Source organism: Podarcis tiliguerta (genome assembly GCF_965153285.1).
Source record: "Podarcis tiliguerta genome assembly, chromosome: 7".
Taxonomy (NCBI): domain Eukaryota; kingdom Metazoa; phylum Chordata; class Lepidosauria; order Squamata; family Lacertidae; genus Podarcis; species Podarcis tiliguerta.
In genome coordinates this window covers 41,027,031-41,050,030 of record NC_139540.1, presented here as the reverse complement: position 1 = coordinate 41,050,030, position 23,000 = coordinate 41,027,031, and the positions used below count along the sequence as shown (strand labels likewise).

Genomic DNA, 23,000 nt, shown 5'->3' with positions numbered 1-23,000 from the left:
ATATATCACATTTAATATCAACTCAGCCAAATTCTACAGTCACTCCAACTACAGCCACTAGTGTGTGTGAGGCCTATGGTTGTCAAAATGGTGGAATCTGCATTCTTGAAGAGGGGAAGCCAGTTTGCAGGTAAGCAATGTGTTCTTAAGTGTTCATTATTGTGGAATTCCTTCTAGAGAGGCATCATGTTTAGCAATCTTTTATTTTAAAAATCCAATGTGAAGTGGGGGTGAGAGAACCCGAGATCTTCATCTTGCGGTACTCCCACAGAGGACATTTTGAACTGAACTTCAGCTGTGCTACATTTTGTGCACATTCCACATTTGTCACTAATAATCTGCTATGTTCCTTTAGCTGTTTTTGACAACAAGTAACAGTATCCAGTCCAGGTTTCTGTTTGTTGCATGGGGGTTAACTATTTTAGGCCTTCGTGCTCATCTGTTTTTGCCGGTTTCTCCCTCCATCCAGTATGGACTTGGAAGGAATGGCCACATATTTTTTCCCTACTATTCCCAGAAATTAGACAGGCTTTAAGCATGCTTATCTAGGTTATACACCAACAGGCAGTGCATGCCAACGTAAGGAGATGCCAGGTAGGGTAGGAGATCCTAACCTCACATACATACACTAATATATGAGTCCTAATTCACGAGGAAAGATATGCTAGGGTCATGGTGGAGAGCACATTCCGTGCTCCGTCTTCTTTAAAGCTGGACTGAACATTCCAGCAACCAATACAGTCATACCTCATGTTACGTTTGCTTCATGTTACGTTTTTTCATGTTGCGTCCCGCGGCTACCTGGAAGTACCAGAAAGGATTACTTCCGGGTTTCATCGCTCGCACATGTGCAGAAGCACTAAATTGCGCTGCGCACCTGCGCAGATATGGCGCTTTGGGTTGCGGGCTTTTCATATTGTGAACGGGTCTCTGGAACGGATCCTGTTCGCAACCAGAGGTACCACTGTATAAAAATGCCTTTCTGTAGTTCCATGATACTGTGTAGAGTTTTGTCACTTTAGCTATGGGGATCCACAGGTTCCTCACTGCTGGGTGAAAAGTATTGTGGGCCATTTAGCTTAGAATGGGGGGTTTCTGACCTGTGAGCTTCATTTGGGGGTGGGGCTGCAGTGTGTTGAATTGTGTTTGTGATTTGCTTTAACCACTGCCATGCTTTGCAGATGCCCTGTAGGTGCAGATTGGTGGTATGTGGGAGAAAAATGCGAGCAGAAGGGATCTACACAGGACACAGTTGTGATAGCAGTTGCCTCGTCTCTGTCTATATTTGCCGTTATGTTGATCATCACCATTGTGACAACCAGCTGTATTAAAAAGAAATATAGGAAAAAAATGGAAAGCCTGGGTTTACAAAATGTAAGTATTGCGCTTCCGGTGGTGCAAACTTTTAGGTGTCTTTGCAATACTGACCTGTTTTCTTGCTAGGTAAGATTGTGAGGTGCAATACTTAGCCTGCCCTCAAACGTATTCTAATTGTACAAATAAGGGGAACTTGTGATGAAAGGTTGTGTGGCCTTTGGCAACGCACACAGAGGCTAACACAACTCTGGGTGCACTATCTACCGAGCCCCACTGACTTCTGTTAGCTTATGCTGCATAGTGTGGCATTTTTTGGGGTGGCTACATTTTTGACCCAGCAATCCAAGTGAGGGAGGGTGAAACTGAGGCAGAAGAACAACCAGATTCCCAGGGTCATTGCACAGGGTAGAAGGTGGGAGGGGAAATGTAGATTTCCTCCCCATCTTCTCCTTTCTTTGGACTTCATTCCTATACAAACCTATGTGTGAGTAAGTTCCACTGAACTTCATTGACACCGCCCCCCCCCCTTTTTGGTAAAAGGGCTTTTCTCTCCATTGATGTACTAGAAATGAAAATTTGTTCCCCAACTGGAGTATTGGCTTTCTCTACTCCCCCTCCGCCCCCCCGCCTTCCAGTGGCATGTCACGGGAATGTGAAGTGTTTGGGATCCAAACTTGCCTCAGTGTGCCCAAACACTTCCTGCCCTCTTTCTGCCATTGGAAATTTCCTCAAAAAGGCCTCTGTGGGCAGACCTCCAGGTTGGCACGGGAAGACAGGGTCACAGAATCTTGTGTGCCCTGGGCTACCCTCCCAAGGACTGCACCTTGAAAATGTGATTAAACTGCATAAGAACTAAACAAGTTTCAAAGAATGAGGCTCTCTCAAACTACCTTACCAGTCCTTGAATATATTTTATCAAAGCAGCATCAACTAATTTTAGAAGTAGCAGTACATAATATGTTTTATTGCACCCCTCACCTCCCCAAAAAGAGATTCAAAATGGCAGTTGCAACTCCTTACTTCTCATCTGCAGCAATCAGCCATCTTGCCATAGAAAATGTCTTTCTATACCCGTTTTGAAACAAAGTATACATCTTTGGATAGTTTGCCAGCAGTATGTTAGCCTACTGAAAAGCATCACCTTTTGTATTTCTCATTCTGGGTTTGCAACTCCTCTCGGATGAAACGATTTTAGGGGAAACAGCCACTCTTTTGCATTAAAAACAAGACAAAAGCTATATGCTACTTCTAGGATTTAATTGAAATAAATTACTCTTCCATTGAAATTTAAAAAGAAGCTGTGACTTTTTCTGGCCTAAAATTCTGCACAGGAGCCCCAATTTGAGACCCCCATTTCCCATCTAAGAGTATGGAAAAGCAAGATAAACTTAGGCCGGCAAATATTAACCTGAGCTTGATTCATGCTATGTGTTCAATATACTATGCTCTATGCAGGATAGCCACATTTATTTTGCAATTACTATAATTGTACTCTATCCAAGTGATTTAGAAGATGCCTTTTGCTCTCTTGACAGAAAACACCTCTCTGAAGATAGTGAAAGTTTGGAAACCAAAAAGGATGACCTCACTTGAACACCTTATTCATAACTTCATGTCCAGCACAGTTTCTCCTTTGCCAACAGACACTTTACTTACAGGAAAAAAGGGAAAGAAATTATTTGTGTGTGAGTTTAAATCAATGCAAAAAAAGGTGGCTAAAAGTGATATTTTAAATTTTGAGATGGTGCAAGTTTAAGGATTTCTCTAGCATGGTACATATCATGGATAAGGAAAGTGGTCAGATTTCTTTATTTCCACCACATAATTTATGAAACGAAACTAGGAGGTTTCCCTTCTGTATAAACAATATGGACCCAGAGTGAAGACATGTGTCCTATCTTTTTTCTAGAGGGGTGTCATTTGCAGGTTGTTCCCCTCCAGAATCTTTAAATGGCTTTTTAAACATCTGAGTTCAAAAAATTGTTTGGGGATTTGGCACGATAGCATTTCAAGGGGGAAAGTGGGTGGAAAATCACATATGCTTCAGTGGCAGCCCTTTTCTGAAAAACTCATCAACTGCCTGGCTGCTTTGTGAACTCAAAGGTATAAAAAGCTGTTAACCTCCCTTCTAGGGAGGTAACCGAAGTTCTAAGATGTGTTTAGGGCATTTCCACTGGGGATGGCTATATCAGTTGTGCAAAATATTAGCAAAACCTCTTTGGGGATAACAGAACCTGCCTCCTTTCTTCCAATATACTGAATGATGGAGCTTCCCAATTTTATTTATTAGGTTGTTAAAATGTGCCCAAGGATAAAAGTAGCTTATTGTAGGCGCCATCAGACAAAATGGGAAGAAGAGTTGTATTACTGAGGTTAGCCTTTATTATCTTGCTAACACTGCATAACAGAGTTGTACAAGTATGATGAGCAAAGGATAATAAAAACATCAATGCCCTATTAACTTTGTATGCTCCTATGTATTAATAGGAGATGGATCTTCTCTACTGAATGTCCCCATTGTAAAGAACTCTCATTACCTTCAAAGATCAAACACAAAATAGCTTTAATATACTTGTAGCCATGAATGTATTGTATTAAAAGGTGCCAGTGAAGAAAAACATGTATGTATCATCTTAACTATAGGCTGTTAGTCTTATTAGCTAAAATATGAAATTTAATCAGTTGCTTTAATGTGAATTCTCTGAAGACCGTATCTTTGCCATATCATTTCTTCATATATATATATATATATATATATATATATATATATATGGTAGTTTTTGTACATGTTTTCCAAACACAACACCCCATCTTATACAATATAACAAACCTTTGGCTATCACAGCCTAAGACTTCTGTAAACCTTGACTAATGGTTTTCTAACTTTCTTTCTGATTTTGCATTTTATTTTAATAGTTATTGCTATAAAATCCAAATATTAAACAAACTCCTTCTTAGTCCTTTTTCACAATAATTCATATAGTTTTCTTTACAAAACTTCTTGCAACCCTACAAGCGATTACAATTTTCTTTCAAATATAATATATCATAAATTTATTCCAATCTTTCAGGAAATTCTGGTCTTGCTGGTTCCAAATTTTTCCAGTTAATTTTGCCAACTTGGCTGCCATATCATTTCTTTAATAGTATTGCCTTTGATATCTTTCTCAGCTGATGAGAGAAAGCTGGGAATGAGAAGCAAAGAATGGACAGTTCTTCCAATGAAAGGGTGTAGGAAATGGAGTCTTCTGAGAACCTGTTCCATTTAACTTATAAGAGGTGCAGAGTATGCTGATGATACCAGATCATTCAAGGTGTTTAAAACAAACAAACACAAAAAAGATTACAAGGAGCTCTAAAAGAATCTCTCCAAATTGACGTGAATGGGCAGTAAAATGGCACAATGCAACTCACTGCAAATGATGCACATTTGAGACAGAAAATTCTAATTTCGCATATGCATTAATAGGATCTGAACAGGTGGTGATAGACCAGAAATGAAACCTTGCAGTCAGGGTGGCTATCTTGATAAGGATTCAGTAAGCAGGAACTGAAAAAATAGGGATAATTAGGGACTGAAAAATAAAATTGCCCACATCATGATGCTGTTGGAATAATATTTAAATATTTCTGTAACAGATCTAAGCTAATGCAGTAATACCATTATGATAATGCTGGCGATTAAACAGGAATCAGATACACGAACATTAGGTAAAACTTCAGATTATTTACATCCATAATGTTATCTATGGCAGGGGTGGTTAAGCTGTGAAATATTATCGACCATCTGAGAAACACACTGAACTGGAGGACAGATTAACTGCATACCATTTACATATCTTCAGAAAGTATGCGGCCTGTACATCAGATGGTTCTGCCACCACCATCTCCCCATCTTCCTCTCCTCCTCTCTTGCCAGGTGGGCAGGCAGCAGACAAACCTTGGCTGGATCCAAACAACCATAATCAGGACGTAAATAGCTGCTGGCAGTGTTCTTCAAATATTTGCACCCGAGTTCCCCTTGGAGTACAATAGCTAGCCTCTCTGAGGCTGGAAGACACAAAGAAATGAGAATGCCAGTGGAGTACTGTGGTTAGAGAGCATAGAGTTCAAATCTTCACTCTGCTTCAAAGTTTACTGCTTTTCTTGGATTCCCCAGCCCCCCATCTATACTACCCAAAAGGGTTGCTGTAATTATAAAAAGGGGTTACCCTCTAGGTTGCTTTTAGCTCCTTGGAAGAAGGGTTTGAGGGAAATAAAAGGTATCCTCCTAGAGCTTGTTCTACATATTAGGCTACAACATACATTAAAAATGAAACTAAATCTAAAGATGTTCGGGATGCACAGGAAAAAGTCAGGTAGTTTCTAAACCGGCTTTCTTTAAAATGACGTAAACACATGCACAATTTCTTGGGTGCTAACAGCTAGCGGTTATATTCCTTCTGTTCTCTGCACACAACCCAGATTAAAAATGTCAAGCTGCATATGGTAGGCATGACTGAAATTTGCAACCCTGTATTGTGGCAGTTGTGACTCAGCCTTTGAAAAATTGAATCTTAAAAGTTGTTCATGCACTAACCTACTATAGGTTAGAAATAGGTTTGCAAATCTTGGTTGACCAATATTAGGGTATGTTCATGTTACTACTTACTGTGACTCTCAACATGCTCCTGCCACTGTTTTTTTTAAAGCTGGGTTCACACATCATCAGCCTCAATCCACCTGTGTCCTGCAGCTTTTAGGGAAAACTCCTCTTTGATGTGTTTTTCTTGAAACCAGCTCCCATCCAGTTTGAAAATGGAAGCGACGCTGTGCTGTGGACAGTTTGGGCGGCTTTTGCAGGTGCACAGATGATGGCTTCACATGGCGCAGGGAAAGAAATCAAGTGAAGGCACACACACTTTTGCGCTGGTGTGCACAGTGATGGGAGAAAGCCACTTGGAAATGCAGCAGGAGTATGGGTCAACTTCACAGCTTCTCAGGCTGCTAGTGTGAGTTCAGATGAAATGCTGCATCACAGTTAATGCTAAGTTGGAGAAATCCATCTGACTGAGGAAATGCTCCATCTTCTAATCATAAATCTTCTCTAATCTTCTAAACACTAACACAGCCCCAAATGCAACTCTTTCGATAGCAAACTAGGATGGTTAATGCCAGCAGGGTTGTAACAAAAGGGATGTGTCAGTATTCTCAGAAAAACTCTTAAGATTTGCAGAAGGTAAAAAAAATAAATACAAAAAGCCCAAGGGCAAACCCTTTCTCCAAAACCCAAATTAGGCCTGAGCATACTTAGTAGCCATGGACTTTTTACTGTCATTCGGAAAAGAAAAATGGAAAACTTGGGGAAGTGATGGAATGAACTACTGAAGGAGCACATGGCCTAACACCCAATTACATTTTGTTGCAGACCCACCTGTGCATCTATACTTGTGACTGGCGGTCAAGTAATAGTGAAATAGCAGAAGTAGTCTGATCTTAGCAATGGACAGGGCTAGTTTAACAGGAAATCACAGTCCCCAACAAGTTGCGGTGAGCCTCAGGCTCATACATTTCCCCCTCTTTTACATGCCACAGGAAATGCAGAGAGTCTGCTTCCTTTTTAAAGTAATCACAGCTTCCGAGGATGTCCAAATTCATGGAACTGTAGTTTGTTTAAACTATCATTAGTGATAACAAGTTGTGATTATACCAGTTTCTCATTACTTCTGAATTAGGACAGAAACCAGACCATACATCTGTACAGATTCTGAGACACAGATGCATATATTAAGATTGCACAAGAGTATTTTAAAAAAAGATTCCAAGAAACAGTCCTGAAAATAGATGAGATCAAGATGTGCAATAAAACCAGCAGTCCTTTTTTTAAAAAAAACAGATCTCATAAGTATGCAGACAAATTGATCAGCTTTGCACTTTGGCAGTATTCCAACTTAATGAAAGAAATTCATTTTAAGAACTCCTGTGTTTCACTTCAATTATTTTACACAAAGAATCTAGCAATTAAGACCTTAGCATGCCAATACTGTGTTTCTAATCTGTCCATTTAACTTCTGGATGAAATAATAAACTCTACGCATTTAAAATATCATGAAAATAATATCTTTAATATACAGTTATATATATACTTACAATACACCATTGACATTTGTTCATATACATAGTAGGGTTATTTATTTGCTTCTGGTTTAAATAAATGTTCCTCACCCCAAAACCTGTAAAGAGATTATCAAACCGGCACATACTTTCACAAACACATACTTAGTTTTAACAACAGAATATATTTACTAAGCCAATAAATTGGGTTTTGTTTTGAAATTTGTTTATTTTTGGCATACATGGAACCCATTTGAGCCCAGAAGCTAAAATTTTGCCATTATTCTTTAATGTCTGATCAGCTTCTTTATTTAAGAATTAAAGGAGTTCCATTTTTTTAAAAAAGCTCATTTGTTCTAGATATTATTGAGCCTTATGTGTTTCATTTATGCACAATGTATGCATGAAAAGGGTCTTTTACTACTTTGCTGTTATTGTTTATAGTCTCATCTTGTAGTGTTTCAACTATAAGGCAACTGCATGCTGAAATACTCACTTTACATTTCAGTTTCATAACTGACACACCTTAAATTTGTGGAAGTTAATGCTCATATTGCAACTGCCCCAGTACAATACTAGTAGTGGCGGTAGGAAAGGGAGTATCTTTTTTTTTTTGAGCTGTATCCATCCCACTCTCACACCCTGCCACTTAAGAGGCAGCTTGTTCCTCATACTAAAAAGGTTTTCTTGCCACCTCTAGTTTCCCCGAGGCAGTACAAGTACTTAATCAGATGCAGGATTGTGTCTTCAAACCTCTTACGGGATTTTGGGCTGACGTTAAGAAGTTTTCATGGCCCAGACTGCATCAGGTATGACTTACTACTGTGTTTCTCGATGCAACTTACACTTGTGTATGCTGGTAATGCAGATCAACTGAGAGATAGAGCCACATCCATTCAGCAATGCTGTAAAGTGCCTAAGTCTGTTTGGCCAACACATCTCTCCACCTCCTACTGTATCTGAAAACAAACTGGTTGCATTAATAACCTACAGGGAGGAAGAAGGGATGGAAAACTTTCCTTTCCTGAACGTCCTGAAGTTAACTTACCTTACCACCCAAACCACTCACTCGATCATTGTGGCTACTTCTAATGAAACTGATGCCATTATGAAATCTTACTATACAGCATTATATATACCATAGTCATAGACATATTATGGGACTTTGTTATAAATTTAGCTTTAACACCCCCCCCCCCAAATTTAGTTGCCCCCTTGGCTTTCAAAAGTGCATTTTCCTTATGCAATTAAGCAAACATTCACTAAGACAAGTGTGGGAACCCTTTGGCATTCTAGAAGTTGCTGGACGACAACTCCCATCATCTCTGGCATTTGCCCATGTTTGCTGCGGCTGTGGGCACTGTAGTTCAGCAACATCTGGAGGGCCAAAGTTCTCCACATCTGCCCTAAAGCTTTAGTTTTTGCCATTAGCAGTCTGATGCCGCCCCTATGTACAATCCATTCTTACTTGGAAGAATGTTCCACAGACTTAAGCACGGCTGCTCCATCCCAAGTATGCACACAGGAGTCTTCCTGAACTTGATGGGCCTTATTTCCAAGTACACAGACTTAGGGCTGCACTGTAAGCATCTTAAAGAAACTAAACACATTACACTGCACTATAGGATTAGCCACACCAGAGCAACAGTTACAGGTATCTTATGGATGGCCTCAATACTCCCAGACTGCCTCCTATTTAAAGGAAAAACTACTGAAATCCTGTTGTGAAAACAAGAACACCCATATATAAAGGACTATTATACAAGGTATTAATGTGCTGCACATAAAGGGATTTTGCAGCAAGATGATTAAATACAAAACTATGTCCATCGCACTGCTCCGAAACAAAAAGCAGCATCAATTCTGCTTTCAGCCAGCACTTTAGTTATTTATCAAACATGAATAGAACACGGGCCATAATCAGTGGCACATGCCCTCCTAGCGTTCACGCTTTACACAGACCTGAGGAACAATATTATCATGCCTCTTTTATTGACCATTCTGGGTCACCCAACCACTGCCACAGTGTTGTTTCTCCTGGCAGATCAAGAGGAGCAGATGATTACAAAGGTTGCAAGGTTTCTAGCTGGGGCAATCAGAATAAGGTCCACTATTTGACGGCTGATTCAGGACCCTAAACTATGTTTTATATAACTGACTTTTTATTTTGTTCTGTGTAAATCACAATGTTTTTTTGTTGCTATGGCCGATGGCTGATGCAAATAAAGTTTCAATCATCATCATCATCATCATCAGGGGCTATAAGATGGGATACTCCTTTTAATCAGAATATATATGGGAGGCTGCATGATTAACGTTGAGGACTGAGTCATATGAGAGGTCCTTGTTACACCTCCCAGTCCTATGTTGCAATCTGCCAAGGAGCAGGCACTGTCCCGGCAAGAATGCTGCCTGCCAGCCTGGGTGCTTCCCCTTGCTCTGAATGCTATCCGCATGGCATCATGGAAAAATTCTATCTCTGATCCTGCAAGAAATAAGATCTGTGAACATACTTCGGGAGTGAGGAGACACTGGAGTCCTTGTGTAAGTGGTCAGGGTTGAAAGGATTAGTATTGCTCCTTGGGTGGTGCACAAATGCTTAGGAATGCTCCCTCAGCCATTAATCCGCCAATAGGCTAACATTGTTAAAAATATTTTACTGGGTGATGCTGGTGGGACAAACGAATTCGCAAAACGCTACAAGGCAACAACAATGATCTGTGGAAGCAAAGGCAGAGAACAGAATATGGGGGGGGGGGGCAACAACATTCCAATGCAGAAATGAGAGTCACTACAAAGTCTGGGATAAAAGTGTATGCGCTACTAATCTCACCACTCGTAAGTCAGGTGTGGGGAATGTTTGGCTCCCCAGATGATGCTGAACTACAACTCCATTGACCATGCTTGCTAGGGCTACTGGAAGTTGTTCAGCAACATTTGAAAGGTCACCAGTTTCCCACACCTGCTCTCACTAACTTCTTAAATATGATGATCCAGAAGGCAATAAAGTTACAACCAGACATGAAACAGGGCACGGTAAATTCAGTGTGCCATATAGCACTTCTGAACTGAATGGATTTATTTGTAAATTAAATTAAGGTATGGGATTATTAACTGCTTTGATGCCACACCAAGACCAGAACCACAATCCTTAACACTTGTTATTGAAGTGAATCCTATTGTGTTCAATGAGGCTTACTCCTAGGAAACATGCATAAGATTATGGTAGGACTGAGGTTGCCCAAAGCACAGAATTGTTTTCCATTAAGAGAAAACTTGCTAGAAATTGGAAACATTGCCTCCCCCCCCATCATCCTGCAAACCCTTCACTATTAAAAGATTTTAACCATGTGGTGAGCGCTTGTCAAATCACAAGGGATTATACACTGTGAGGAGCTATCACAGGAACCCTTGCTTGAAGTACAAATAGGTTTTTGAAAACAGAAACAAAGATGTCAGGCAACTGCAATTTAACTTCCAAACTGATAAGCACTCAACTGCCAAGGTTTGTTATATGATGCCAAACCACAGTTAAAATTTCTCAACAATGGTTTGACATGATTGTCTGAATGAACCAAAAGAATGTTGGCTTGGCTTGGATGCTAAGACAAGTTGAATCTAAGAGAAGTTGGATCCTAAGACAATTTTAGGCTTTTCTCTTTCCTTAGCAGCCCCCCTATTGCTCAGAAGGGTCAATGATCCTCTAGACCAGGCATGGCGAAACTTGGCCCTCCAGCTGTTTTGGGACTACAACTCCCATCATCCCTAGCTAACAGGACCAAGGGTCGGGGATGATGGGAATTGTAGCCCCAAAACAGCTGGAGGCCCAAGTTTGGCCATGCCTGCTCTAGAGTCTTTTCGTGGGGCACAGGAGGCTGCAAGGGGAGGAAGAGTCAGGAAACTCTCCTTCCATTAATTTCCTTACGTTAACTGACCTTACAACGGAAACCATTGGCCATGTTCACACATAACACTAAACCATGGTGCTTATCAGTGCTTTTCTTCTACAAAAGCTTCTAGAAAAAGAGGTGTTGGTACTGTGTACCTTGATTACCCCCAGAAAAAAGCACCGGTAAGTAGAAAGGAACTATGGATAACACAACAAGTCAACATTAAGGGAAAATAAAAGTAAGTACTGGTGATGTTCTCTAGAGACTTTGGCTCATTCCAGATTGTGCACATAGGGTTATCCCATGGTTTAGCATTCCATGTGAACTGGGCCACTGAAGTTAAAGTACAGGCTATTCCCCATAGAATTTCTTCCTATACAAATGCAGTCCAGTGCTGTACTTGGCCACTGAAGTGCTTGCAATCCTATGAGATACGGGGCGGGGGGGGGGGGACACATTACATCATGAGAATTCCTGGGATCATCACTGACATCTCCTCACATGAGAATCCACCTAACTACACTAGTCTACTCATGTATGGAGAAAGTACTTTTAATCAAGTTCCCAAAGTGTGTGTGTTTTTTTAAAAATCAAGCAGTTTACAATCTCCCCCCTAATGGCAAGAACTTTCTTCAGCTTTCTCCCACAATTACAGCATGCAGTCTTCTGTAAGCTTCCTAAGTTGTTTTTTTCACAATGAACAAAGATAACTGAAGAAAAATTAATGAAAATATCACATTAAGAAACACTGCATTAAGGATTGTATGGGGGGGGGAGCTTTAAATACAAACATGAAATCCTTTATCCTAGCTGTTTAACTCTTATGAATAAGCAATGGGATTAGTAGTGTTGTGTTAAGACCTGGATTCCCTTCCTAAGACTTTGATGTATTTGTTGTCTAGCATAATGAAAACAGGCTGGCTAGGTAAATACATCACACACCATGTGGGCCAAGTTTGCATTCTCCTCACCCCACTTTTTAAATAGTCAAATGCATTTCATAGATTAGGTTCCTAAAACATTCATATATTATTTCAAGAATAGGAGGGTAACCTCAACTATTCTACTTCCTCTAAACATTTTTTAATCATCATTTAATCAGCTTAATTTTGATTAGACTAGATTTAGTTTTGGGAAATGTGAACACGTTTAATTTAGGTTAGTGTTTAAGTTTCACTCTTTCCTAATTATGGTTTTTTTAAGAAACCTTAGAGAAGCAGCAGCAATACAAAGCATCTAGGATGAACCACTGAACTGCTGCATCTGTGTCTTATTTCCTGAAAATTTGCACTCCAAGGCAGATCATTCTCACCTTGTGTGCATTTTACACCCAAGCCAATGGGTGAATTGTTCTCTAACAGTTATTTGTACTAATGCAAGCCATCAAAATTTGCTCAGATTGAATGCAAAGTAGTTTCAATCACATTTGAAATCCAAATCTTTCCTTGTTTCTCTAATACAAAACCTTTTCCAAAATAAATTCTGTAAAACAAAGAGCACATTTCAGAACAGCACATTTCTGCATTTCAGAACCCCTTTGCTCCCCAACATTGAAAGGAACCTATGCTTATTTTCTCCCTTTCTGTATCTGTTATCTGCTATGCAAGAGAACTCGACTGGGTAAAAAATACCTGCCTTGATTGCGACAGTTTCTAAGGAAAACAGTACAATGGTAAATCAAACTGGGGCCATTCTGAGAAGTAGATTGGTAGGGCTATGACTTCTAAACTGTTTGGGCTGCCCTTCCCACAGAGCTATATGAAAGACCAAGGCCTTCCTTCTCCCTCAAGTGCTATTAGGTTGAAAACTATGCTGCGTTCATAGATCATTGCCCCTTTATAAATACATGTGTGTAGAAGCTGAATGTGTTTTTTGCTACCTCTCTTTTCCCCTCCTCGCCCTGTAAATTATAACTGAGCAGAAAGAGAGGCCACAGGTGGATAACAAGGCAGAAAGGAAAACAATGCATGTGTGAGCAGGCCAGTGACAGCTCACAAGAGATTTAAGAGCAGAGGATTACCGGTAAGTATTGCTCTCCTAAAGGCCAACAACTCTATAAAAACCAACCCTGTTTTCAGCTAGGCAGAGAAATAAGTGGTGAACTTGTATTGCCTTTTCAATGAGAAATTTGCACTCATCTGGAGGTGATGCGAAGCTACTAAATTCTTCGTCGGGTTTTTTTTTGCGGTTTGAATTTCCTTCTGGAAGATGGATTCATTCAGAAAAGGGTTCTAATCACAACCCACATATAAAAGGAATGCTATCCCAACAATTAGAACGAGTGGGAGAAGGACACTAACCACTGGATAAATCAGAACTGAAGGCAAGGTATGCAGCCATCAGAATACAAAAAACAAAAAACCCCCCAAGAGGAAATACATTTATTGGTAAACACACAAAAATCAAGGTGATTTGTGTGCTGTTCAGCTTTGCCTAATCAATAATAATAAATATAATGTCTTAATAGACTACACTGAGTACAAATTAAATTCCCTTTAAAGCCCACTGTTTAGCAGCTTCTGAATGTTCAGGGATGCACAAGGCACACCTCCCTGCTTCTACTATGTACAAAAGAGTCTGCTCACCACTCAGAATATCTGCATAGTAAGAATGTTTTTTTCCTGCGACTATATTTACATAAGAGCAACAGAGGATTTTAGTGCAAAAACAAAAACAAAAACGAGAGACTGTGTGTTAGCCCCGGTGCTTCTGGCACACCTCTCTCTGAGTTTTATTGCACCGGCTTCGCAGCACTACATTTTAGGTCGCCAGCCGTTAATGAACTGCAGTATTTTCTTAACCTGCAACTTGCTTAGCTTGAAGTCCTCCAAAAGGATCTCTTCATTGAGCTGAACAAGCAAGTTGCCGTCAATCTTCTCTGTAACGAAAAAGGATATGACATCCTCAGATAAACCTATAAACCTCAGAGATTTAGAAACTTCCTCTATTGAAAGTCCAGACAGATCCACAGGGGGCTGCCAAGGAGAGCCGTCGCCGCAGGACCTTGGTGCTAGCTGAAGGTGGAGGGGAGATGAGAAAGGATAAGGGATGGCAAAGATGTCTTGCATGCCCTTTTTGCCAAGGTACTGATCTTCAGAAAGGTCTGGCGAGCCTGCCTGCGGCTCTTCCTCCGCACCATCTATTCTGAAAGGCAGTGGACACAAGTCAAGGCCGGGCTTCTCATCTGCCGCTTTTGGTGCACGAGGGGGTAAGGCAGGACATGAGAGAGACTGCGGTGTGCTACTGACCGCCAGGCTCTTCTCATCGGTGCACTCGAGAGAGTAACTCGCCGACTTTGGGCAAGCGGGCACTGCACAACCAGGTTCTGCTGCAGCAGCTGGTAGGGTGTCCCCTACAGGAAATTCACTTCTATCCAAGTCAAATGTAAAAGTTGCAGGGCAGTTTCTCTTTGGTGTGCCAGGAGTCTTCTGTCTTGGATAACTGTAACTCCTGCTTGGGTCCAATAGAAATTCACCCCTGTTAAGGCCTTCAGCAGCTCCGGAACAATGATTTGGCCACGACAGCCTGGAGGACAGAGCATCAGCAGAGGGGCTTCCAAAAGGCAGTAGGTTGCCAAAATCTTGTAGGTCAGCCTTCACTGTGCTGCAGGGATAGCAAGCAACAGGAGCACTCTCGGAGGCAGACTCAGCTTCTCCTTCTGCAGCATTGCTTTTTTTTTAAAAAAAAAGATAAGCAAAAAGATAATTACTTTGGTACTTGGTGGTCATGTGAGAAAGCTATTACTTTGCCTTACATTATGTCAAGATGGCGGTCAGTGTCTTTATACAATTTCCCTTCTGCAGAACTGTTTGCACATCACAAATTCAAACACAGGAATTAGACTTTGGGGGGGGGGGCGACATGCAAAGCCAAACACCCCCCACATTCCCTGAAAAGCAGTTAACTGTACTGACAATTATTTTTGTAATTTCTAAGCAAATTTGTTCACTTAAGTGGAGGGCACTACATTGATTAAGCTTGCTGCTATACACCAATGGGAAGTTTTTTAAAATCACTTTTTATCATGCCAGTAAAGCTTGCGAAGTTATCTAACATGCAATGTATAGGGGGAAATAGGGTGGTACACTGTGTTTTCTGAACTGAAATAATGAAATCTGGACTCTGCTAATTTAATAAAGAACAGATGTCTGGCCCCTGTACCTTAAACCTAGTAGGTAGAAGGATCTAGACAGATATGAGAGATAATTCTCATGTTCATTCTAAGGGACTGAACTTGCAAAACATGTGCTCTATGACAGTGCACTGTAATGCTTCCTTTGACATTAATATCCGGTGCCTCACAATCCATAGTATGCCCATCTACATGTGGACCAATTTTCAAAGCACAGTGCAAAACTGCAGGGATTTCTTGTTACAGTAATTTGGACTTCCCTAATGAGTTGGATTGTTTTTTTAAATGGCTGGAGTAATCCACTTCAGTGACTGTTCCCTTATACAGTGGTACTTTGGGTTACATACGCTTCAGGTTACATATGCCTCAGGTTACAGACTCCGCTAACCCAGAAATAGTGCTTCAGGTGAAGAACTTTGCTTCAGGATGAGAACAGAAATCGTGCTCTGGCGGCACGGTGGCAGCAGGAGGCCCCATTAGTTAAAGTCGTGCTTCAGGTTAAGAACAGTTTCAGGTTAAGTATGGACCTCTGGAATGAATTAAGTACTTAACCCGAGGTACCACTGTTTAAGGTGTAAGGAAAACCCAAAGGTATCTATTAAGACAAGAGGCTAAATTACCTTACCTATTAAATGTATAGTTATTACAGGGAAACTTTGCACAAAACTGTTTGAAGAAATAACTTGGAAGGATGTTCTCCACAGTTACTGTAAGAATTCATGAGCAAGAGAAGGCTGAGAGCCAGAAGTGTTCCGTACTTACATGCTGTGCAGCCCTGATGAGTAGTACGAGAGTGTTGGACTAGGAGAACGAGTCTGCTGCCGTGCTGGTTTGTTTGCCCGCGGAGGAACAGATGGACTGGTGGATGTTGGCTTTGAATTTCGTGGAGGAACAGGAGGGGCATTCAGGAGTCTACATTCTTCTCTGACCTAGGAGGGAAATAAAACTTTATCATTCGGCAGAACTTTAGTATGTTCAAAGCACACCGCATAAGTAACCAGCAATCCATACAGAAACCCTGTAAACAGTGCTTTTCTTCTATAAAAAAAGGTACTGTGTACCCTTGAGTACCCCCAGAAAAAAGCACTGCCTGTAAAGCAGGTCAGTACTTACTACAGATGCAGAACAGAAGCCGAGAGAGAATGACTTGCTTAAGCCCACCTAGTGAGTGTACTGATCAAGCAAGATCTGGATTTCCTGGGTGACTTCCCAGCTCTTTTTCTTCACCCCCGCATCACACCTGGTGTGCAAGAATTTAAGACAAGGCTTGAGAGTCCAGGTGGGTAACCTCATCGGAATCAGAGGTAGATGCATCAGCTCAGGTCCCAGTTTTTTAAGGATCACAAAACAAGAGGAATAGGAGTGGTATTCATCCTGCAATGCCCACAAAGGTGGTTAAAAACAAGGAAACCCTGAGTAATGGAATACAATGTTATTGCCTTCTTAGTAGCAGATATGTATCCATATAGAAAGCATAGCCTGTCTACTTATCTGCTGCCAGCAGAGGGCATATGGTAGCCACTGAAGGATTGCATGAGCTGGTACAGATGTTACTGGACCCAGCTTACTTTGGTCATCTGCCCATATACAAGCAGTCTACCTATGTGAGCAAGAAACGTCTGAAGAGGAGACTAGAGTGAAGGAGAACCTCTTCTTCCATAACTAGAAGTCATGGTAAAATATTAAAATATGCAACTACCCAGTAGGAAATGGGAAATCATTTAGAGTTGCTATCACAGAAAACTGCAAGCGTTTTAAAACTGGTGTTTTAAAAACCAGGCAAGACAGTCTGCACATTTCGGTTGTAACCACCCTTCAATGTTGTGATTGCAGGTTTTGTAACTGTAAGTTGTTTGTTTTTGTTTTTTTAAAGGTGCAAGATAGCATACTACAACAATGAGAGAATTTCTCCCTCTGTGAATACTAGCAGTGAATACAAGGCTTTGATTTTTAATGCTTATTTCAAGATATTACAATGTTTTATATATCCAGAATGCAGCACTATACCTGCCATTGTGCAAGCAGCTATGCATCATCGTCATCAATTTATTAATCACCTTCTACACATCAAGGTGATGTACAATTAAAACACCAAAACAGAGCTTAAAACACAAAAAGCAGAGATAGTAAAACTAAAACAATACGAAGTGGACACTCCCGGCAAAGACCAATTTATCCCACCTGTGGCAGGGCATCAGAATAATAGGGGTGACAGGTGTGGGTACAGAGGTACTAGCTGTACAGTGGTCAAGGCAATGCTGTGTCAACTGAGTAGAAGTGAGGGGCCAGAGGATAGCACTTTGATGACCTCCATGTGAGGAGCTAATCTTTAAAGAGGCCTTCAATACCCAAGCAAAAAAATCTAAATGATTTTTCTTTTGTGGCTGTTACTGAATTCAGCCATAGCACCAATGAGCTTTCAGTGTTGCCCCCTAGATTGCAATAAATTGATTAAATTCCGACTCGAGCATCAGTATGGTATGCAGAGCAATAATAATGCTTTTATAAAGTGCGATAAAATGTTGTCTACATATTCATTGTGAAGAAGTAGCTCAGTCCTAGAGAGAACTTCAACCCAGAAGATCGTCCTATACTAAGAAAGGCTCCATAGGGCACTGTTTTGAAGCTTTAAGAGTAAAAAATGTATGCTCAGCAGTAACAAATGAAGCAAACATGCTCTGTAAATATTGTGCCAGGAATAATCAAGAGTCTTACTTACTCACTGCATTAAACCAAATATATAGAGAAATGCCTTTACCTCCAGAAACATGTATTTTTTTAGCGTGCAACTACCAACTGGTATTCATTAAACCAAGGCATATTTAAATAACTTCTAAAGTTAGGCTAACAATATGCTACAAGACCATGGCTATATAATTCAGGGAAATATTTTTGATGTGTCTAAGAGTTTCTACATGCCTAATGGATTTTGAGAGTGTGGAGGATAGCTAAATGAAAATGCCTACCCAGTGTCCTGTACAAAAGGCAAATTCCATGTCAGGTATACAGTGGTACCTCGGGTTAAGTACTTAATTCGTTCTGGAGGTCTGTTCTTAACCTGAAACTGTTCTTAACCTGAAGCACAACTTTAGCTAATGGGGCCTCCCACTGCTGCCACGCCGCTTCATCCTGAAGCAAAGTTCTTAACCTGAAGCACTATTTCTGGGTTAGCGGAGTCTGTAACCTGAAGCGTATGTAACCTGAAGCGTATGTAACCTGAGGTACCACTGTAATGGCAAATTTATTGTGTGGCCACACTTGGAATACTGTGTACAGTTCTGGTTGCCACTTCTCAAAAAGGATATTGTAGAGCTGGAAAAATATGAAGAAAAGGCAACTCGAATGAGTGCAGGGCTGGAATAACTGCCCTATGAGGAAAGGCTATAACATTTGTGGCTTTTCAGTTTTGAAAAAAGGCAAGTTGGAAGAGATATGAGAGAGGGAGAAAGAATTGTGTGGGGGGAGTGGATAGAGAAAAAGGTTTCTCTCCTCATATTAAAAACTGGAGCCAACCAATGACACCAAATGGTGGGAGATTCAGGATAGGATATCAATGGCCGCAAGTCGTGATGGTTATATATTAGCTCCAGCATCAGAGGGAGCATACTGGGGAACAACAGTGGGAGAAAGCCATTGTTCTCATGACCTGCCTGCTGCCTTCCTACAGGCATTGGTTATTCAGTGTGGGAAGCAGGATGTAGGCCTAGATGGGCTTAGGGTCTGATCCAGACCTAGTTTTGGACTAGTTTTCTGTTCTTACTTTCACCTCAGTTTTGTAGCATTATGCATACTTTTGAAAATCTGTCTGATGAGAGTCAATGTTAGGACAAAAGAAAAACACATGCACGTACGCTGCCAAAAAAGAGTCTCCAGTGACCCTTAACTCCTTAAAACCATTGTCTATCTCTACGCCATATTTTATTTAATTCCACCATTTTATTGATTTCTACTGCTGATTTTTCCATTCAGGGCATATTATTTTTTGACCCATACACCAGACATATGCTCAGCTCTAATGCAATTTTAATCATACTGTTCCTTGATGCAAAGTATTACATGGAATACTTACGGTTTGCAACATAGAGACCCCTTTTTAAAAAAACCCCAAAAAACCTGCCTGTTCAATTTGCTAAGTCAGTTTCCATCACTCAAGTGTTTCTCCATTTTTCTTCTTCCCCAGGAGCATTAAGCAGGTTCCAAGTTGGTAACCTTTTGTTCTTGGGAGGACATATTCATTCAGCACTGAGTTTCATCTTACCATTAAAAATGGCAAAAATTCTTTGCATAGCAAAAAAACATTTCTCCATTCAAATTTACATGTGAAGTTGCACAATGCACAGAAAAATGCATGCTCTACAGGGATACATTTTTATTGGACGCAATAAAATCCTGTTCTCAAATGTGGTTTACTTCCAAACCAATCTAGAAAAGTGCAAACTCTAGAGGGGGGGAAATGAACACCAAGGCTGCTATCCTATACCCATCTTATTGTGAGTAAGACCCACTGAGCTCAGGGAGGTATACTTTTAAGTAGATATATACAGGATTGTACTTAAGCCTTCAAGAGCTATGAAATGGGTATGGGCTAATTGAGGAAATAATTCTTTCTGCAGAAGATCTGGGGGATTCCAAAGCATCTGAATTCACAATTATGACAGTAGGACTTGCAATCCTGGGTCAGGAAATCAAGTTCACCCCATTATCCAGATCAACACTTTTAAGTTTATGATCTGGACCTACCATCACCCATCTTTATTAGAAAAAAGAAAGACCATGACTTACTGCTTCTGATTTAGGAGGCACAGGTGGTGGAGGTAGGGAAACTTCTGGAGATTTTGATGTTACTGTTATAGGCCCAGGTGCTGGAAGAGAAGAATTGCCACACTTGGACCGGAAAGAACTCCTATAGCTGTCACATTTGTTCTTCTCACTTTGTGAGCGAGTGAAAGGCTGATCATTCATTTTCCCACCCCCTTGGTCCAGCCACAGTTCCTCATAAGGAAGTTCCGGTTTGGTAGGTAAACACAACGATTCTTCACAAACTTCAGGGAACAGGTAGTCGCTGCTGCCATCACCAGAGTCCTGGCACTGCAGGGCATCATGGGAGAATAAAGCCCACTCATTGCACAAGTCCCTGCAGCCGTGAAGGTTCACCTCACTATTTCCATGGAGGTTGTTTCCATAAACACAAACCGAGAGGCGGTGGAAGGATTGCGTCAACTCGTCCCGAGCGTAGCTAAGAGAGTTTGGCATGTGGTTGTGGCTGTGGGGCCGGGCTTTCTGCGGACTTTTGCACTCTTCATTCCAGTCGGCTTTCACATCTCTCACGCCACGGGAATACTCGTCTATGTCAAACTGCTCTTGGCAGAGACTGAACCAGTGCTTGACAAAGGCTTCGTGACCCACCTCCCCTTTCACGAGGCTTTCGGGGAGCGTGAACTTTGGAAGAGCCAAATGCAAAGGGAAGTGCATGGGAATGATTTTGTTGCTGTGCAGCGCACAGCAAACCACCACAGTCTTGGTCTGAATGTTGACGAACTTGTAGCGGTGCCCCTCGCGGACAAAATGCAGGTCGTAAGGGTTTCGCGGCGGAGAGCTGGGCACAGTCACATTCACGGGCAGCCGCGTCTTCTCCACGATGTTGCGAATGGTGTGTTCGCCCTCCTGCATCTGCAGCTCCAGGGGGCTGCGCGTGCTGAAGCGGCCCTTGCACTGGAAAGGAAGGCTGATGCTCTCGTTGGTCCTGTGGTTCATGCAGATCAGGCACGGCATCTTGCCTCTGCCCAGCTTGCTGATGGAATTGAGCTTCCCGATCTTCTTGAAGATGGTGTTGAGCCGTGACTTCTCCTTGGAAGATTTTGCATAGAGGATTTCCGCTTGCCCCATTAACGTCAGCTCGTCTCCCGTGCAGAGGGTGATGTTGTAAAGCTCGGTGTCTTCGTTGCATTCGCCCGAAGCCACCTGTAGCGCAGAAAATTTAAGAGATGCCCAGATAAGTCATTTCGAACATGAAGCATAAAAGCAACAGCTGCAGAAACAACAAATTAAAAATTATTGAAACTGCAGATAACGGATCAACATTTATTTAAAATGTCTTATTTAAATTTCCTCCACAACCAACCTGATTTCTTTACTGAATATGAAATTCTATGAATCCATATGTACACAGGCAATTCCGACATATCCTGGAAAAAATTATGCCCCAGCCAAAGAATAAAAAGAATGCAATTAATGTAGGGAAACCAAACATTTGAACTGAGTAAGACCACCCCTTGCAAAGCCTTGCAAATTAGGACTGAGTCACTCTGACTTTGCTGAATTTTTCATCCCACTCCCATAACTAGGGAATGGCAGTGTGGCAGCTGCCAGCTGTATTCTCTCTTTTCTGGCTTAAGGCAGCCTCTATAGTTCTGCCGTGGATCTGTGCTTCAAGGACATAATGCAGTACTACAATGGTTGAATACTCGATGTGTGTGTGTGTGTGTGTGTGTGTGTGTGTGTGTGTGTAGGAGGCTAAAACATGAAGTGTGTGTGCAGGAGGTTAAAACAAGTGCTATCAGTGAAGACGACAGAGAGTTGGGCTACAAATGCTAGTGTTTCCTAAGCCCAGGAAACAATCAAATTCTATTGTTGTAGGAAAAGTGACAGGTAGAGCTTACTACTTGGACTGATCATGGCCTGGAGGAATTGCAGCTTATCCCAAGGCAAGTAGCCAAGTGGTAAGCTACACGGCTGAACCAAGAGTCACAGAGAATCAGGAGTGAGCAATACTGAATGCACAAGTTAGGTAGCAGAGCCTGCCTCCCCTTGATGAAAATTTGCAATTTCATAGAAAGATTGCCACTTCTCTGGTCTACCCTCTTTAAGAGTGTAAGAGGCAAGCTTCTTCAGCTGGATGCGGGGAAGGCTCAGCCTTGGGTGTATATTTGTACTGTTTGGTGTAGTGGCTAAAGCACTGGACTGTGACCTAGGAGGCCAGGGTTCAAAACCTCATGCAGCCATGAAGATCACAGGGCAACCTTGAACCAGTCACCGTCTCTCAGTCTATCCTACTCCACAGAGTTGTTGTGAAGATAGAATGGGGAGTGGAAGAACCATATTTTTGTATGCCACCTTGACTCCTTGGAGGAAGGGTGGGTTATAAATATAATAATAAATAGGGAATTTTTTTTCAAAAAATGTTTTAAATTTAATTTGTTTTTCTCAATTGCTTTTTAAACCTGTTCTTATTGTATGATTGGAAATCACCCTGAGACTTATATGGAAGGAGATTCATAAATTTAAAAATAAGAAATAAATATAAGCTAACAAATAAGAAATGGAATGGAGCTAGTAATGGCTAGGGCTCCAAGAGCATGGCATGAGAGAAAACATCACATTTCCACACATAAACAGAGTACCGCCTAAAATCGTCAGCTCTTTTACACCATATACATTTTTGTTACTGAGTTAAGTGTAGACTGAGATCCCAATCTGATGATCAGCCTAAGAACCACTCCTTCCAGTCACACTGGAAATTGCACAAATGGAATGCAGAAGGAATAGAACAAACCCATCAGACGTGTTCG

At 41.3% G+C, this 23,000-nt stretch overlaps 2 protein-coding genes across 5 annotated transcripts in view; one reads left to right on the top strand and one right to left on the bottom strand.

Annotated features, from left to right (window-relative positions):
• The window catches only part of MEP1B (meprin A subunit beta), a 31,882-nt gene extending 21,720 nt beyond the window's left edge, over positions 1-10,162 (top strand). For both annotated transcript variants that reach the window (XM_083450268.1, XM_083450267.1), the window contains exons 13-15: positions 1-130; positions 1,182-1,374; positions 2,853-10,162. In XM_083450268.1, the coding sequence (XP_083306394.1) occupies positions 1-130; positions 1,182-1,374; positions 2,853-2,867 (338 nt within the window). In that variant the 3' untranslated portion in view covers positions 2,868-10,162. The remainder of the gene's footprint in view (positions 131-1,181; positions 1,375-2,852) is intronic.
• GAREM1 (GRB2 associated regulator of MAPK1 subtype 1) overlaps positions 7,401-23,000 on the bottom strand; it is a 74,169-nt gene continuing 58,569 nt past the window's right edge. For all 3 annotated transcript variants that reach the window (XM_083450266.1, XM_083450264.1, XM_083450265.1), the window contains 3 exons: positions 20,215-21,393; positions 16,195-16,361; positions 7,401-14,969 (listed from right to left, as the gene is read on the bottom strand). In XM_083450266.1, coding sequence (XP_083306392.1) covers positions 14,054-14,969; positions 16,195-16,361; positions 20,215-21,393 — 2,262 coding nt within the window. In that variant the 3' untranslated portion in view covers positions 7,401-14,053. The remainder of the gene's footprint in view (positions 14,970-16,194; positions 16,362-20,214; positions 21,394-23,000) is intronic.